The sequence below is a fragment of the Crocuta crocuta genome, unplaced genomic scaffold, assembly GCF_008692635.1.
Source record: "Crocuta crocuta isolate KB4526 unplaced genomic scaffold, BGI_CrCroc_1.0 scaffold518, whole genome shotgun sequence".
Taxonomy (NCBI): Eukaryota; Metazoa; Chordata; class Mammalia; order Carnivora; family Hyaenidae; genus Crocuta; species Crocuta crocuta.
The window spans coordinates 2,524,469-2,543,421 of NW_027530514.1; the positions used below are offsets into that span (position 1 = coordinate 2,524,469).

General features: G+C 37.7%; 1 protein-coding gene across 1 annotated transcript in view; it reads right to left on the reverse strand.

The window, feature by feature from the left end:
- Window positions 1-18,953, reverse strand: part of COL19A1 (collagen type XIX alpha 1 chain) — a 313,880-nt gene that overhangs the window by 103,300 nt on the left and 191,627 nt on the right. Inside the window, exon 16 of the mRNA XM_077767252.1 lies at window positions 4,296-4,349. Coding sequence (XP_077623378.1) covers window positions 4,296-4,349 — 54 coding nt within the window. The remainder of the gene's footprint in view (window positions 1-4,295; window positions 4,350-18,953) is intronic.

The window sequence follows — 18,953 nt, forward strand, 5'->3', positions numbered from 1 at the left end:
TTTTGGGGAACCCCCCCACCCCAACCCTGCCACACCTGATCCCTCAAAGGGACCTATCAATGAAATCTGGTCACGGGATTCCCCACTTAGAACTCCTCATGAATTTTCATAGCTTCCTGTAAGGTTCACCAGGACCCTGCCAGGGCCTGACCTGACAGTGCTGGCCTAGTGCACGGGGTCTCAGAGTGTGTGGCCTGCCCGCCCGGCTGATTTCCTCTGCCAACAATACTCAGTTTGCTCTCTCCTCTCCCTCTATTTGTTTTCCTGGACAATCCTTGTCAACTCTTTTTTCCAAAAATTTTATTGACATATAATGGATATATAAAGAACTGAACATAGTGAAAGTGTACAATTTAATAAGGTTGGACAAATGAAAACACCTGTGATACTATCAATTGTGTGATACAACAATCAAGGCAATCAAGGAAACTTCCCAGAGTTTCCTTGTGTCCCTTAGGTCCTTTTGTTTGTGTTTGTTGTTGTTGTTTTTGTGGTAAGAACATCGACCATGAGATCTACACCCTTTACAAACTTCTCAATGTACAGTACTGTGCGTGGATGCTGTACAGCAGATCTCTAGAACTTATTCATCTTCTATACGGAAGTTTTATACCCATTGAATAACAATTCCCTTTCCCCCCAAACCCCCGCAACCACTGTTGTGTTCTCTGCTGCTCCAAGCTTGACTATTTTAAGTATCTTATATAAGTGGAATGGTGCAGTCTTTGCCCTTCGGTGACTGGCTTATTTCACTTAGCATAACGTCCTCCGGGTTCATTCATGTCATAATTGGCAGGAATTCCTTCTTTCGTTTAAGGCTTGAGTTTTATGCTCCAGTTGTCAATTCCTAAAGGAAACCGTCTCTACCATTATCTTTTCTAATTCTCTCCCTTTGTTCACATTTCTGTAAGCTAAACTTGAATCTCCAGAGGGCAAGGACAATACAGTATTCCAGTCTGCAAGCCCAGCTCTGAACAGAGTATTAGGTCCATGGAAGGTGTTAAATAATGTTTGTGAATTTGTGAAACAATGAAAATTAGGGGCAAGTTGCTTTTTTTGTAAGCTTGTTTTCTTAAGATATGAATTAATATAATCTTGAAAGGACTGCTTTTGAAGAACTCTGGTCATTTCTAACTATTTGGGAAACAATTAGCCCTCTTCCTAAACTCCACTCTTGTTCAGAAAAATTAAATATGAAGGTAGCATAGAAATATGTAGGGAGCCTATTACTTTACCTTCCTTTTCAATGCTGCCTTTGGCTAAGTTCTTTAAGTATGAGTAGATGCCTCGTGAGGTTTTCTGCAGCTTGTATGCAGGTCATCCATTCAAACTATCATCTGAACAACTTCAAAAAAATCCAAAAGGTGAAACAAACTGTACCTCCATGTAAAGTTTTGATAATACTTGTATTAAAGAAAAGATATTTTAGTCAACTGGAAGAGTTTTCCCAGAATCAAAAAGACAAAGAATTTCCATAAACCACCATTCTTAAACAGAAAATGAGCTGTGTCATACTTTTTCTTTTAAAACAAAGGCTGATCTATAAATAAAACCCTTTTCTCATAGTTGGTGCTCTGCAGTATTTTATAATAATCAGTATTTTGTCATATTACAAAAGATAATAAGCCACTTTTAAATAGCTGTGTACTCAGGAGTTAACAAACACTGTATCAGACTCATAGCTGAGTTTAAATTCTAAATCCAATACTTGAAATGAAAGAAGTACCTCTCTTCCCCAAACACTCTGGCAATAAACTAAAACTGGTGAAATTGAATATTAAAAATTCTTTTATATAGTCACATATTTCTTAATCTTCTAAATTCTTTAGTAAACTCAGTTGATCTATAGTTGAGAACTCATTCCAGGACTTGGGGTAATCTTCTTTCCTAGACAGTTGGCAGGCTTGTCACAAAAGCCTTCATCATTCAAATTCCTCCTCTGAGACAACAATTACCCAATTTTAAAAGCAGTATCATATGTTTAGAAAGCTACATGAAGATCTAATCTTGCCTGTTAGCATTCACCAGCTTTTCTTCTTCAGAGCACAAGACAATTATTGCGAATCTCATGATGTGTTCTCTGTTTTGCCAGAAAATTTGGAATAAAAATCAACAAAGCTAATTCCTTTAAAGACTGGATTCCCAGCTTCCAATTTATGTCTCTTTTCTTCTCCCCACTTGCTTTTATAATCAGGGACACCAGTACATTTCTACTAGAACAATGCACTTGAATGGCTTAAGTGAAGAAATGAAATCAATGACAGGACAGCAATCATGTTCATTTTTGGGCACAGCCACCCATGACCACATCCTAGGAAATTCCTAAGGTGCTAGGTATGGAGCCCTCTAGTGGTGGTGAGGGTGGTTCTGGTCTTTAAAAAGCCACTTCTGTTCTTGTTTTTTTTTTCCTACATACAAAATATATCCATTTATTTACTCATTCATTAAACAATTAATAATAATTAATCACATGCTACATGAATGAAACTGTGCTAGGCAGTGGTGATAAAATAGAGGTTGAAAAACCTGCAGTGCAGCAGGCAGACAGACAAATAAAATAACAGTAGGAAGCAATGTGCCATGTGCTCCCTGAGTGCAGGAAGTATATAATTACAAGGATCGTGGAAAGGACACTGCACATACTGAGAGCACTGACAGAGGCCATGCAGGAAAGCTGACGTTGACATGAGTCATGAAGACACAGGGAAGCGTACTTACGGCTCCAGGAGAACCTGCACAAAGCATGGCATTTGTGAGATAGTAAGGGAAGATTACACATTGGTTACAGATGGATGAAGGGCACAGAGGAGGACAAGCAAAGAGAGGAAAAGGGAAAACTAAGAAGGACCCAAAATGATATGAGAAGATGCAGAAAACATCTTGAAGGAGAAGGAAGCTATTAGAATTTCTTTTTTTTTTTTTAAATATTTTTTTATTTATTTCTAGGAGAGAGAGAGAGACAGCGTGATCAGGGGAGGGTCAGAGAGAGAGGGAGTCACAGACTGAAACAGGCTCCAGGCTCTGAGCTGGCAGTCAGCACAGAGCCCGACGCGGGGCTCGAACCCATGAACCGCGAGATCATGACCCAAGCGAAAGTCGGACGCTTAACCGACTAAGCCACCCAGGCGCCCCTAGAATTTCAAGCCAGAGTTACAGAGTCTGAATTTGCATTTAGCGATATTATTCCACTTGTCGAAGGTAGAGGCAAAGAGCTCCGCTCTGAGATGGTTACAAAAATATAGATACAAACCAACAAAGGCCTAAACTAAGACAGTGGAAATGAGGAAAGAAAAGAGGAAATGGGTTCATGAGCTACTGGGATATAGAATTGACATGATTTAAGAACCGTTTGGATATGGAGGATGAGGGAGAGAAAAAAAAAAAAACATAACCCTGAATTATTTCTAGAGTTTAGTTTGGGACATGCCACTTCTGTAATACGTGGGAGACCTCCAAGTGGAGCAGGTTGGAATGTATGAGCCTGGAACTCAGGAGGAATGTCTGGGTTGAAATAAAAAACGAGGGTTTTTTAACACAAGCAACATACAGATAGGAGAGGAGGGAACGTGGTTAATGAAGGAGACAAAACAGGATGGTCTGAGAGGACGGAGAAAAAAATCAGTGTCACTAAACCAAGAGGACCGGGAGTTTCCAGAAGAGAGCCGTCACAGGCATAAATTCCTATATAGCAGTGAAATAAGATGAAGCCTGCTAAGTGCCCAGGGACTCTCATGCCCCAGAAATTATTGGTGACTACAGAGGGTGTCGGTGGAGTTGGACACAAATCAGATTCTAATGGGTCGAAGAGTTGGCAGAACCACAAGAAACAGAATACAATTTCTAGAGGTTTGGGATAAAGAAAAATATCTGCTAATTGGCTGGAAGATCTTGATAGTTTTCTTCTACAAAATTCTACTAAGAAAGCAGTTGTATCAAGGGAAGAGGACATGCTTCCCCAGATATCTAAGTTACTCCTAGCCTGGATGTTAAGAAGCTGAAGAGATGGAGCCAGGTAGATTCCAATCAGGATTTATCTTGGAGACTTGGCTTAGGGTGCTCACGCACGCAGTACAACTGTTCCTGACTGTGTAATAAAGAAGTAAGTGGGGTGTAGCGACAGCCACTAGCCTCCCTTACCTCATGGTTTGTGTGGTGGTAGGAGGTGTACGGAGGATAACCATTTTAAACAGGAGAAAGATAGAAATGAGCTACAGGGGAGTAAAATAACCCACAGATAAACACACAGAAATAAAGAGGGGCTTGCCTAAGGAACAGTCATGCTACTGTTTACTCACGGGTGGTCCGGGGGGACCTGGTTTTCCTGGAGGACCTGTTTTTCCTCGTCTTCCCTGGAAACCAAAGAGAAACAGATAATAAATACCTGTGATTCCTTTGTATTTTAAGATGAGGCAACATTAAATGGCAACTTTAAAGACAGTAAAAATCAACTTAGAGTTAAAAAAATAATTTCAAGTCCATGTCACCTTTAAACATCAACAAAATCTAAAAGCTATGGGCGAAATCTTAATGACCAAGATGAGAAAAGTAGTGCTTGGAATGAATAAACTTTAACTTATTAGCAGTCCTTTAAATGCTGTCTACCTTGTTACTCTTGTCAAGTAATATAAAGTATCTGAAAGATGGCCTAAGATTGGCATTTTATCTGATGCTTCTGTGGTTTCAGATGCAACAAAACCTGCATTTGTCATGGTAAATTGGTGTTCCTCAAAGAATGGTCTGAATTGTAATTAAAAAAATTTTTTTAATGTTTATTTTTGAGAGAGAGAGAGAGAAAGTGACAATGGGGGAGGGGGAGGGACAGAGAGAGGAAGACAGAGTCTAAAGCAGGCTCCAGGCTCTGAGCTGTCAGCAGAGACACGGGGCTCGAACCCACAAACCGCGAGATCAGGACCTGAGCCAACTATGGACTGAGCCATCCTTGTGCCCTTCTGAAGTGTAATCCTATAGGAGTAACCTGAGGGTGAGATTGGGTGTTACAAATGCATATTACGGAGCTCCATCCTAGATTTAGAGGTTCATGGCTTAGAATCTCTGGGGAAGGAAGCCATGAATCTGCATTTTAAAACACATCAGGTCATTCTTATGCTCAATGAAGTATGAAAAGCACTACCCGAAGCCATACCATAATCCTATGTAGTGTATAAAGCACATTAACTAGCTCTTCTATTCCTTTTGGATGGTTAAGCTATTTTTAAGTAAACTAAAATAAAGACCCCTTGTTTATTAATCATTATCATAATGTAATGTTAACTTTGCCACGTTCACAACTAGCTAAATTCCAATTGCAAGAGTTAGAAAAATAAGATTGGGCTAATATCTCTAGGTAACTGTGTATCTAATATCACTGAAAAAATGATTTTTATAAATTTTTAAATTTTTTTCCCTTTCTAATAGAAGGAAGTAAGCTTAGGTATTAAAGCATACATTTTGAATGAGAAGCATTTCTGAGCATATTTTATAAATATGGCCACTCTATTTCATTGTCCTGATTATTTTATTGTCATATTGGTAGCATATTAATACACTTAAGACTTGTTGCTACTGAAAAAGTAAAAGTATTGTATTAATCTTTCAAGTTTGGAGGTGGTTGGAGGGAGAACTGTAAACATAAACACAGAAGGCCTATTTCATTCACTAATTTTCTTGGCTTGAAAGTGTCAGGCAAAGTAGTTTTCTCTCTCTGGTTTTCATTCAGGCTTGGAGTGGGGTAGGAAGTCAATGCCAGTTAAACCAGCAGAGTAAGTTTTGGGAGGTAAGTAAGCACAAACCACACTGTGACTGGGCAGGAAATGCTTGTGCTGCTGTTGAAGGTGGATTAAATGCACAGCATCAGGAGTTTATATAAAAACAGCTGTTTTTATAAACAATCCTAGTTAAAGTCTATGGAACAGAAATATAATCAGTGGTGTTTTCACGTTTCTGTTTCATGTTTCTGTTTCAGAGATGTGAATTGGGAGTTCCTTTGGGGAACAGTAACATTGGAACGAACATATAATTTAATAGTCTGTATACTTAATAAAAGTTATACACATGTACACCATTCTGGTCTTGTAGTTTACACATTCTGAAAATCAATATATTGGGTCTTTTAGTAAATGTAAGTCAATTAGACCCTGAGGACTAATCAATGATAAAAAGTTTACTTAGAAAATGGAAGCACTGTAATTTATTTATTCACAAGAGCACAAAGAAACAAAAATCAATGGCATCGAAGTGGGTGATTGGTTCTTTCTTTTAGGTTGAGGTAAGTTAAAACCATAGGATCAACTTCTGTGTGCATTCTCCTTTCGTTAAAGGAGGCATGTATATTGATCGGGGCAGGAAGTAGGGAAAATGAGGCTGACTATTGATCAACTTTTATCACAGAGTTAATGGTTAAGGTAAACCAAATGTCAGATATTGTAACATAACATTGGCATGTCTCAGGTTGAAGAGTGAAAACATTCACGATTCAGTATGGTATGGGCAAGCGTCCAAATTCTTGCATATCACTGCTGGTTTATGTGATCATTCAAGTCAGCCTTGCAATTGTCAGAGTGCACTGATGTGCATTCTGGAAGAGTGCAGGGGAATCCTGCTTTTGTTCCCGCATGCTTGCTGAGAGTGGAGATGCAGGTAAAATATTTTTCAGGGCTGTTAAATTACTGGAACACACCGTGTGCAGAAGATAACTTCAGATGACATGTATTTTCAGCTTAAATGTGATTTGTAGTCTTGAGTTTCTAGAACACCATAATACAGATTTGAATACTTTTTAAAGATTTTCTTTACAAAGAAGCACAGGCCCCATTTGTTAGCCATACAGCTAAATAAGCCTTAAATATATTTGGACCTAGGACTTTAGCTTAAGTCTTGAGTTTCAGTGACCTGTAGGAGGGGTCTGACAGGACAGAGCGGGCGAGGGGGAGGTGAGTAGATGAAAACCTGGTAGAAGCTCCAGAAGATGATGTCTTGAAGCGGTCTTGAACTATTGGATTGACAGATTGTGGCCCTACTCCCAGACATCATGTTTCTTCTCTCCAAGGAGCTCCATGAATTAACTCCTTTGTCTTCTTTATCCCCATTCAAGGCCTCCAACAGCATGGAACAGTCTCCCATTCTCCCATTCCTCCAAAACATCTTTTGTCTTTTCCCTTAAAAACATTAGGGAAAGGCAAAAGCCTACCTAAGACATAACAGTAGATTTTTGGTAGGGTGCATTTTATTGTGTAACCTGAATAATTCGGGGAATATTTTATTATTTATAATGTATGCCAAGACAGCAGGCATGAGCCACAATTCTCATCCTAGAACTAAAATCAGATTCATCCAGTTTTTCTGAGGAAAGTGTAATCTATGAATCTCTGGTTTTTCTTTACAGGACTCCAGGGGACTGTGTGGGGACACCTGGGGCCAGAGGATGCCTGGGGCCAGGGCTGAGGGCTGCTGCTGGTGGGGGTGACGTGATGGAAGGAATGGTGGCCTCATGTTTGTTCCCACATCTGCCTCCTTCTATGTCAGTGCCTTCACTGCAGGGCTTACTTTAGAACCCACTGCAAAGTTAAGACAAAAAGTGGGGACTTGGATGAGGGTGGGGATGCAAATCCTAGCAGATAACAGACAAATGCTGACCTGGGGTAACCTTCCTGGTTAGGATGCCTACTCCCAGGTGGCCATTTGTTCAGAAGCAATTTTGATAAATTGCAGTCTGGCTGAATCTCCAGTTGGATGGGGACCTACTGTTCTAGCATAATCACAATCAGGCTAATCCAACACTTTTCTGAAAAGTGGAGCATAAAGCACAAAACACAGATTCACCATATCAGGTTGCCCTGGAAACCTCAAAGTGCTCAACATGTAAGTTTCCCGTTTGGTAATAGTGGAAAGGTTATTAGACAGCAGTTTAGATATTTGTCTAATGATTTAAGCCCAGTGGTGTTCCAACCTGATTGTGCCTCAGCATCATCAGGAGGACTAGTTACAACAGATCAATTCTGAGGAAAGGGAACCCTTGTGCACTGTTGGTGGACATGTACACTGGTGCAGCCACTATGGAAAACAGTATGGAGTCCTTCAAAAAAGTAAAAATAGAAATACCATACTGATTCCACATTCCTTATTTATTTAAGGAAAAAACACTAATCTGAAGAGATATATGCACCCGTATATTTATTGCAGCATTATTCACAATAGCCAAGGTATGGAAGAAACCTAAGTGTCCATCAACAGATGAAGGATAAAGAAGCTACTACAGGGGCATATGGGTGGCTCAGTCGGTTAAGCATCTGACTTCGGCTCAGGTCACAATCTTGCAGTTTGTGAGTTCGAGCCCTGCATTGGGCTCTCGGAGTCTGTGTCTCATTCTCTCTCTGCCCCTCCCTCACTTGTGCTCTGTCTTTCAAAAATAAATAAATGTAAAAAAAGTTAAAAAAAGAAGATATTACACACACACACACACACACACTGAAATATTAGGAATAAAAAGAATGAAATCTTGCCATTTGCAACAACATGGATAGAACTAGAGGGTATTATGCTAAGTGAAAGAAGTTACAGAAAGACAAATACCATGTGATTTCCCTGATATGTGGAATCTAAAAATCAAAACAAATAAACAAACAAAACAAAACAGAAAACATACTCCGAAATACAGAGAATAAACTGGTGGTTGCCAGAGGGGAGGGGCGTGGGAGAATGGGTGAAATAGATGAAGGAGATTGAGAGGTACAAACTTCCAGGTATAAAGTAAAGAAGTCATGGGGATGTAAAGTACAGCAAAGAGAGAAAGTTGATAGAATTGTAGTAATATTGTATGGTAACAGATGGTGGCTAGACTTATTGTGGTGATTATTTTGTAATGTGTATAAATATTGAATCACTATGTTGCATACCTGAAACGACTGTAATATTGTATGTCAACTATACTTAAAAAAAACAACAACAGATTTGTGTCCCCACTTCCAGAGTTTTTGATTCACTAGGTCTGGGGCAGGGCCTGAGAATTCACATTTCTAACAAGTTCCCAGTGATGTTGATGCTGCTGGGCTAAAGACCATGCTTTGAGAACTCCTACTCTAAGCCTCAAGTTCTTATTCATATTTAAAGTTAGGAAATCATTGGAGTGCCTAGGGACTCAGTCAGTTAAGCATCTGACTTGGGCTCAGGCCATGATCTAGCAGTTTGTGAGTTCAAGCCCTACCTCAGGCTCTGTGCTGACAGCTCAGAGCCTGGAGCCTGCTTCAGATTCTGTGTCCCCCCCTATCTCTGCCCCTCCCCTTCTCACTCTCTGTCTCTCTCTCTCTGTTTCTTTCAAAAATAAATAAACATTAAAAAATAAAATAAAGTTAGGCAATTATGTAGAGCCCCTAATGTCTTATAAATCTTGTAGCTTAGAACAAAAGAGCTTAATTGGTTTTGTGATTATGTGAAACTTTGAGGATAAAAAGACCATTGTCAAATTCAAGAGCACCTGGACTGGAATCATGGCTTTTTCTTTTATGGAATTTTTTTTGGTGTGCATCCAGATTTCATTGCCTATACTTTGCAACAGGTTTGATAAGCATTAAAAAAAATCTTATGTAAACTCCTACCATATATACACCCATTAGGATGGCTTTCTTTCAAAACACAGAAAATACATATTGGCAGGGATGTGGAAAAATTGGAACACTTATTTACTCTTGGTGAGATGGAAAATTTTGTTAACTGCTATGGAAAACACTATGCAGATTCTTTAAAAAATTATAAGCAGGACTACCATATGATCTAGAAATCCCACTTCTGGGAATATATCCAAAAGAATTGAAAGCAAGGTCTTGAAGAGATATTTGCACACCCATGTTCATAGCAGCACTATTCAGCATAACCATGAGGTGGAACCAATTCAAATGTCCACTAACAGATGAATGGATAAACAAAATGTGCTTTATATACATACAATGGAATATTATTTAGTCTTAAAAAGGAAGGAAATTCTGACACAGGCTACAACATGAATGAACCTTGATGACATTATGTTAATTGAAAGAAGCATAGTCAAATAAGTCATGAAACAAAAATACTATATGATTACTGTATATACCACTTCTATGAGGTACGTAGGTAGTCAAATTTATAGAAACAGAAAGCAGAGTGGTGGTTACCAGGGGCTGGGGGAAGAGAATAGAGGGGAGTTGTTGTTTAATGAATACAGAGTTTTAGTTTGCAAGATAAAAAAGTTCTGGAAATCTATTTCACAACAGTGTGAATATATTTAACATTACAGAACTGTACACTTGAAAATGGTTAAGATGGCAAATTTTATGTGATATGTATTTTCCCACAATTAAAAACAACAATACTCGACATCCAATACATGGTTGTAATAACATTAGTTCCTTTACTTCCTGCCCTTCTGCCATCTTCTGTGCAATTCTCTACTTCTTCCTCATTTAAAAATGTTTGATAATATAGAGTATCAAGCAAACATTCTAAAACATGTATTGAGCATGAATTAAAAATTGTAACCAATTCTTAACTATGCGTATGGTATTTTTTCATCTAAAATAACAATCAAGTTGTGCCCACTAAGCATAGAAATATAAGCATTAAATTGTGAGGTATTCATACAATGGAATACTATATAGCACATATGGAATATAAGTACATGCAACTACAAGTGGCTTGCAAACACGAAAGGAATAAATGCAATCAAAATGAAACCATGCTGTTAGAAGTTATAATGGGTTGCTGCTGTGGGAGCCACGAGTGACTGAAAGAGAGCATTAGAAGGATTTTTACAGTGTTAGTGATGCTTATGTTCTATTTCTTGACCCTGTGTGCTGGTTACATGGGTGTGCTCATTTAAAAAATTTTTTTTTAATGTTTTAATTTATTTTTGAGAGAGAGACAGCATGAGCAGGGAGTGGCAGAGACAGAGAGGGAAACAGAGGATCTGAAGTGGAATCGGCACTGACAGCAGAGAGCCCAACGTGAAGCTCAAACCCACCAGCCATGAGATCATGACCTGAGCCGAAGTTGGATGCTTAGCAGACCAAGGTACCCCGGAGCCATGGGTGTGCTCAATTTTTGCAAAATCATCAAGTTGTGTACCTGTGTGATACATATATTTTTCTGAATGTATGTTACAATAATTTACAAAAATGAAACCAGGAGATTTCAACAACAGAATGATTTCATTTGAATTATATAATGACTTCAACCATCTGCATTTGCCATGTGCAAGGCCACAGAGGGTCATTATTTTCAGGAAGAAAACAAGGCTACTTAAACAAATGACATGTACAAATTTCAACAGTTAAAAATAACCTGATGCTTCCAGGATGACTTGCAGTATGAGAGCACGTGTCTCTTAAATTAGTCACTTGATTTATAAACACTTGGCCCTGCAGAAGCATTACGAAGAGAAAGAATGCAAATAATGGACTACTGGTACTTATCTGACAGATGGTTTTTGCTGTGGATGAGGAGGATGATGATGAAGACAAGGTTAGAGCAGTAATCGGACTTAAATAAAGGATGGTATGCAGGCCTCAAGCCCACAGAGGAGACATATGTGAAAGCAGTCTCTCTAAATTGCCAGATCTTGCTAATACAGCTGGCTCCTCTCAAATATTTCCCTGTCCCATGTGTGTATTTAGCACACTCTTAGGCATCAGCTCAGCCTGAACAAGGTATCAAGGAAATGTCAAGGAAGAGGAGACAGGGCCTTGACTGGCATCCGCAACTGTGAATGAGGTGTTAATTACACAGGAAAACATTACAGACTATTTGGGAAGTTTAGTTTTCTTTTTTTACATTGTGAGCGGAAATAAGATTTATGACTGATGTAAAAAGTTACCACATTTTGAAATCAATGATATGTGAAAAAAGGGGGATTGGGATACTTATGTGAGCAATGCATAATATCCTAAATGCATTTTATTTCTTAACAGATATTTAAAAATATATCTATGACAGCAATAACCCTACTCATAAAGGTCTCATTATTTCAGGGATTAGACAAGTGGCTCTTATAAGGACATGGGAAGAGGACGTAATTCAGCATGGACAAACGATTTGAAATAGGTTTAGAGCTCAGGAAAGATGAGTACATACTATGTTGCCATTCTCAATATTGCCTTTCTCCTTTAAGGTGGGATCTCAAAATTTCTAAATCATTCCACAATTTCCCCATCTTTCTGTTCCCTGTACATTCTCTGAGTAACTCCAGTGGCTTTTCAAAACAAGTTAGAAATATGACAATATTATCTAACCTCCCTTAGCTATAAGTGAATAAGTGATAATCTAAATGAATGATAACACTTCATCAAAGCACTGGGCTGAGCCAAAGGGTCTAGTCTGTCAGTAATGTCTATAGTCACTGTTTAGTATTCCTATTAAGTTATAGTGTTGTTACTAATTTGGTCATGAAGGATAAATATAGTCAAGGTCTGACCGCTTAACCTCCTTCTGTTTGAATGTACTAACAATCAGCTTTCCCTTCTGTGCCCTGAGCTATCCACGTCATACAAAAAAAATCTTAAGTCTATGACTAATAATTATTAAAATGGTTACCATTTATCAAGTACTTGCCACGGTCAGAGACTTAAGCAATGACTTAATATTAGTTTGCTTAACCTCTTCAAAACTACTGTGGGTGGGTGGTACTATTCCCATTTTACAGAGACAGAAAGGTTAAACATCTCGCTCCAAATCACTCTCCTCTTAATTAGTGAAGCAAAAATTTAAAGGCAAGTGTATCTGATCTTAAAACCCATAATCCTCAGGATTAAGGCTTCCTTGGTTGGTATCCCAATCATTCACAATTTAGGTTACTTTGCTGTTGTAATTGTTGAGGTTCTCTTATTTTCTCACAACCAGTCAGAATTTTTTAATGTCCCAATTGAATATCCCAATTGCTTATCACCTCTGTCCTTTGAAATTTGGGTGTCCTGGGCTCTTGCTCTTGCCTTAGAATCTACCCTGACTTCTTTAGACCTTCCAATATGCTAACCACAACCTGGACTCCTGATTGCCTTAATGCCTGCCATTGCCAGTCTCTTTCAAAGCACTTGATTCATCTTCGTATCATGGATGGGGCAACAGTAGGGTGTGGCTAAAACAACTTCCTGAACATGTGGTGAATATATTTTAACATCTCTGTGCTGGAAGCACACTGTAAAATGTTCTTTTCCTCCAAAATTGTAAATTCAAGGCAGGCATGTTCACAGAAGGGAAAAGGGGAATCAGACCTTGTACACAGCCTTCCTTGTTTGAAGATGATGGCTCTGGTCTTCCACATCTCTAAGCACTTTCATAATGCCTCACGAAGGCAGAATTTTCTCTTTCACTTTTGTTAAGAGAAACTGTTATGTTTTTAATTTAGAGTAGAAAGAACATGGAGAAGAAAAACAATGCACATAAACTGTCATGTCTACTTTCATAGAAATATTAAAATGAAAGCAATGTGCTGAGCTTCCCCAATAAGCTTCAGAGAGGTCAGAGTCTGAGCCAGTAAAACAAGAACACAACTAGCCTCAAGAGCCAGCACTAGGACAAAGAAATCATCAATGACATTTTATATCTTGATTTCAATTAACATGAAGTTATAAAGGGTATAATTTCAGCATTTTTGAGTTGCCTACTTTAAAAGATGAAATGTATCCTCAAGGGTGGAATTTTAGAACTGTATTTTGAATGTGAAGGATTGATTAACCAGCACCAAATAAATTCATGGGAATACATTTTTCAGTTATCCAATAACTTCCTGGTAAATGAAGAGAATTCCAGAGGATCCATAAGGTGATCTATAAAGGTCACCTGATTTTTGAAAGAGAACTTTTAGTGCATAATTCTCAATGCATAAATTTGAATTTAATAGGTAAAATTGCATTTGGATATTTAAATGCTGACTTCAGAATCAAACCCTAACCAAAAGATGGGTAAATTTATTTAAGAAAAATGTACTGTCTGTGTTTTATACACTGTATGAGGGGGAAACACATTAAGATGACTAAGACCTGGATCTTGCCTTCAAAGTAGAAGACAAAGGACAGTTATTCATAACAACTATTTGGATAGACTTGCTCATTTGGTTATGGGTAAGCTTAGGAATTCTGGGGAGGGAAAGGAAGAATTAAGTTCTTTCCCATACTGATTATGGGTTACTCTTCAATAACTCTCTTCAGCCTTCTCTTTGAGCGGGAAGCAAGGGAAGTAGGGTTATCGGCATGGGAGTGAGATGTGGGGAGAAAGTCATCAGTACACCCTCAGCAACAAGATGGGGCACCAAACCCTAAAATGTCTTCTCAAATAGGGACAGCTTTTCCTGGGTGCTTCTGCACTGACACAGATGTGTGTATCTTCTTTGGTCCTTTTCTGCTCTGATACTTAACACCAACCTTTTGATCAAGTGTGTTCAGAAGGTATTTCCCAGCCCATCATTCCTTTTTTTGATCCTTGATTGATCCAAGTATTGGGAAATGTACTGATGACCTTCAATTACTGAACACTTGAAAACACACCATTATACAAATACTGGGTATATTTGTTCTTGATTTGAATACTACTTAACATTTCCTTAAACTTCACATCCAGGGTCACTTGAAACTATGAGTAAAAGTAATCTGGAGTTTAGCTTCATCAATCTGTCTCTCTAGAGAGTCTCTTTCTCCTTTAGCTCCAACCTGTTCCCAGCAAAAGGTAAGGATTTCCTGGGAAAGCCAGTGTTCCATTTGGTCCTTGCAGTTCTCGTTGTGGGTCATTTGCTGGATGCTTTTCATGTCCTCCTTTGATTTTTCCATCCTCTTTAGGGAGCTATCCTAGAGACAGAAGTCCCAGCTACATCTTGTTCCCAGCCTCCTTCCTACATGTAGTACATACATATATACATACCTATATACATATGGATTCACTCATAAAACCTACCTAATTCAGCTTTCTCAACTACATAAAACTTCCACTACAACTTTTAAACTTCATTTGTTCATCTGCCACCTCTTCATTGTGTCTACATAGGACATTTTTTTCCCACTTTCAGTCAGCACATGCCCAGATTCATTCATTCATTCATTCAATAAACATTTACTGAGCCCTAATATCTCCAGACCCCTTTCTATGCTTTGGAAATATCTTCAATCTTGTCCTTTCACAGGGAACAATAATAGTAGTGGATATCATATGGTCTTTATTCTCTGCCATGCACCATCTTACACAATTTACATCTATTTATTCATCACATCTTCAAAATACCTTTGTGGTATCTCTGCTCTACAGATGAGGAAACTAAGTGACAAGCAACTTGCCTATGATCACATGGCTAGTAAGCAACAAAGTTGGAAATCCAGGCAACTTGGCTGTCTCATCTCTGATCATTACCACTATGTTATACTTACTGCATATCTGGTAACTAAACAAAGAAAGATATGAATTTTGGATAACAATAAGAATTATAAAAAAATAAAGCAGGTAAACTGCATAAAGCTATATAGGAAGGTGTGCAGTTTCAGACAGAAAAGTCAGACAGCTGAACCAAGTGAATCCCTGGTCCATGCAAGGTCTGAGAAAGAAAATCCAGTAGAGGGAACAGCAAGAAGTAAACCCAGAGTATGGCTTGTTCAAGGAACGTCAAGAAACACTGGCGGCTAGAGAGGAGCAAGCTACTGGATGGGTGGTAGACAGGCCAGATTATGATGGAACTCATTATATATTATGATGAGGGGCTCCAAGTTTTATTATTTTGATTATGAAGGGAAGCTACTGGGATTTTGTCTTAAAAAATCACAAAACAGAGTTGATCTAAGTACCTGCCTATCCAGATAATATGCCTGAAGGTAAAACTAATATAAAGTTATCATTTAATATGGAGGCTGAACAGAACTGATTTTAGGTTATCTGACTTAGATTGCTTATGGCAACATTTCCTTCCATTTGTGCAGATAACCAGGAGTCAATTATCTATATAGTATCTTGTGATCGTTAATTCTATGTGTCAGCTTGACTGGGCCATGGTGTTGGTGTATTTGGTCAAACTTTATTCTGGGTGTTTTTTGTAAAGGTATTTTTTTGGTGAGATTAACATTTAAATCAGTGGACTTTGAATAAAGCAGATTGTCTCCCATAATGTGAGTGAGACTTATCCAATCAGTTGAAGGTCTGAATAGAACAAAGACTGATCTCTTCCAAGCCAGAAGGAGTTCTGCCACCAGACTGCCTTTGGACCTGAACTGCAACTCTTCACTGGGTGTCCAGCCCGTCTGCCTACTCCACAGACTTTGGATTTAGTAAGCCTCCATAACTGTGTGAGCCAATTCCTTAAAATAACTCTATTTATACACATCCTGTTGGTTTTGTTTCTCTGGAGAGCCTGACTAATACACATTTCCATTTACATGTACAAACTATTTATTATCTTCCATTAACATTTTATGTTACTGAATATAATATCTATTATTCTCTGATATTTACCCAATCCATTGTTTTTGACTGGAAAAGAAGACATATGAGGAAGTGAGATCTATTTTACCTTTCACTGTGAACTACAGTTTTACAATAGAGAAAGCTGCATTGTGTAAGTAATCCTGGAAGACTTATACAAGGATATTAATAATTTAATGAACTCGTACTCAAGGGGAAAAAATGTTCTCGAAACATGTCAGGATGAATTTTCAAGGGAAAGACCTAATTAGCAGTGTCTGAAGCATATGTCATCACATTTAGAAAACAAGAACTAGTCCCTGTGGACAGAATGGTATGTTGGATTTTAAAGCTTTAACTACTCTAGTTAATATGTATGATTAATGAGCAATATGTCAGTTAGCTGGCCTAACTCAAGTGCAAGACCTTATGGGGAAAAAATAAAAGAGGATATTTAAACTAATACCCAGAAATATGCAAATGTAATTTATAATCTCTTTTATATTATGATCAACCAATAATTTAGAGTTCCTACTGGGAAATAATGTCATAGTTTGCACAGCTTTTAAAATATAGAATCAAAGCTTCAAAGATGCGCTGAAGTAACAGATGACCAAAGGTTCTAATGACTTTACAAATGAATCCTGAGAGGCTATATGAAAGACAAAAATTGATTGGGGAAACAAAGCTCAGGAAACAAAGTATAAATTTAAGTGGTTATGTCATTATCTTTTTCTTATATATAATAAAATATTTTTATCTGATTAGTTAGATAAAATCATAATGAAGAAATGGGAGTTACGTCCATTCAAAGGAAAGAACACAAGAAAACCCTTCATAAGTATTCTGAAATTATTTTGCTGAGAATTTTAAAAAAGTAGATATATAACAAGAGTAGTGTAACAAATGATTACTTTTTACCCCATAATATAGAATTAACATCTGGTAATATTCTGTAATAGTTTCTTTAAATGTTTTAAAAAATAAACAAAATGTTACAGATTAACATTAAATGTATGTACTTTTAGATCACCTCTAGTCCTGTTTCCCTCATTACTCCCAAGGTGAGTTTGATGTATACTTCTGGTCCATGTATTATTTAAAATATGCATACGTGTGTGTATATATATATTATATATAGTATCATATTTTGAAATTTGTAAAAATTATTTTTTGTATGTATCCTTTAACAATATTTTTGTAGTGTTTTTAAGATCTATCTTTATAGGAGTGTGTGTCTGTTATAGGCATGTATATAGATAATATTTCTAAAGGAAAATATTTCCAAAGTAGTTAAATATAGAAGTACAAAAAGTACAAAGCTGTTTATTATATTATAAGGCAAAATCTTCAGTTTTCTTCAGGTTTCATATATTGGAGTCTAATGTTGCTCTAAGTCTTTCATCCAAGAAAAGAACTAATGGCCCAAGGAATTCAGGAATTTAGCACCATTTTACTTTTATCTACTAGAAAAACTTTATCCTGTAAAATGTCAATTCAGTTATTAACATATGGGAAGTGTTGTAATAGTAGAACCCACTATCAATATTTCAATTCATGCAGCCAAATTTTAAAACACCTAATTGGGGATCATAAGGAACCTGCAGTTACACGAAACATTAGTAGTCCCTCTAATAACAAAATAATGGCAAATATTTTGAAATGGAGTTTAAAATGTAAACTGAGCAAGAAGAAATTCAATCTGAGTCTACTGATCCAAAGTATCAGTTTCTTAGAGCTTTGAAACAGGGTATCCGTGTTCAATAACCTAGATATATGGTGACCTTAAAAAACCCTCCAGTCATATTTTATAACAGCCAGGAATGGAAAGAGAAATAATGAAGAATCCTTATGAAACATTTGCTGTCCATAAAACATTTCAGAAAATACTTTGTCAATCTATGCTATAAATAGTTTCGTCCTGATTTCCTTAATTTTACATGTGTCTGTATGATGACAAAGAGAAGAACGTCCCAAAACAGTTCTATAATACTATTAGAAGTACAAATGTTTTGGGGGGAGCCAATTACAGTAAACGTTTATTCATCGAGAACTTTATTAAATGGAAAAATCCACCAGAGATGGCACTTCCAAGCTCCCAGAGGAGAGTGCTGACTGACTTTGATGACCCAGGAGACAGGGCCACCAGTTAGCTGGTATGGTACTCTTGTGCTCATGAGAGCAAGACACCCTTCCTCCTGGTGGCTCACATAAAAAAACAAAGAAGGGGGCACACAGTTGGTTACTGGGGCACAGGCTGGATTTCAGCCCCCAAACACCTGTTGACTGGTTGTACTTCTTCAGGGCAACTGTGGTAGGTGACAAATCCACAAAAGCCTCTGGGATGCTAAAAAAACTACTAAATCATTTCCATGTTTTAATACGAACAGATGTCTTTGTGCTCAAATACTTGGAAATTAAATTTATAAGTATGATATCACAATTGGCAGTTATGGAGAACCTGCCATGACAGGCTCTGTACTGGCCATGTTCCTTACACATTTTTCTAATCATCACTTCAGGTTAGGTAGGCAGTGTCATTTCCACTGTGTAGCTAA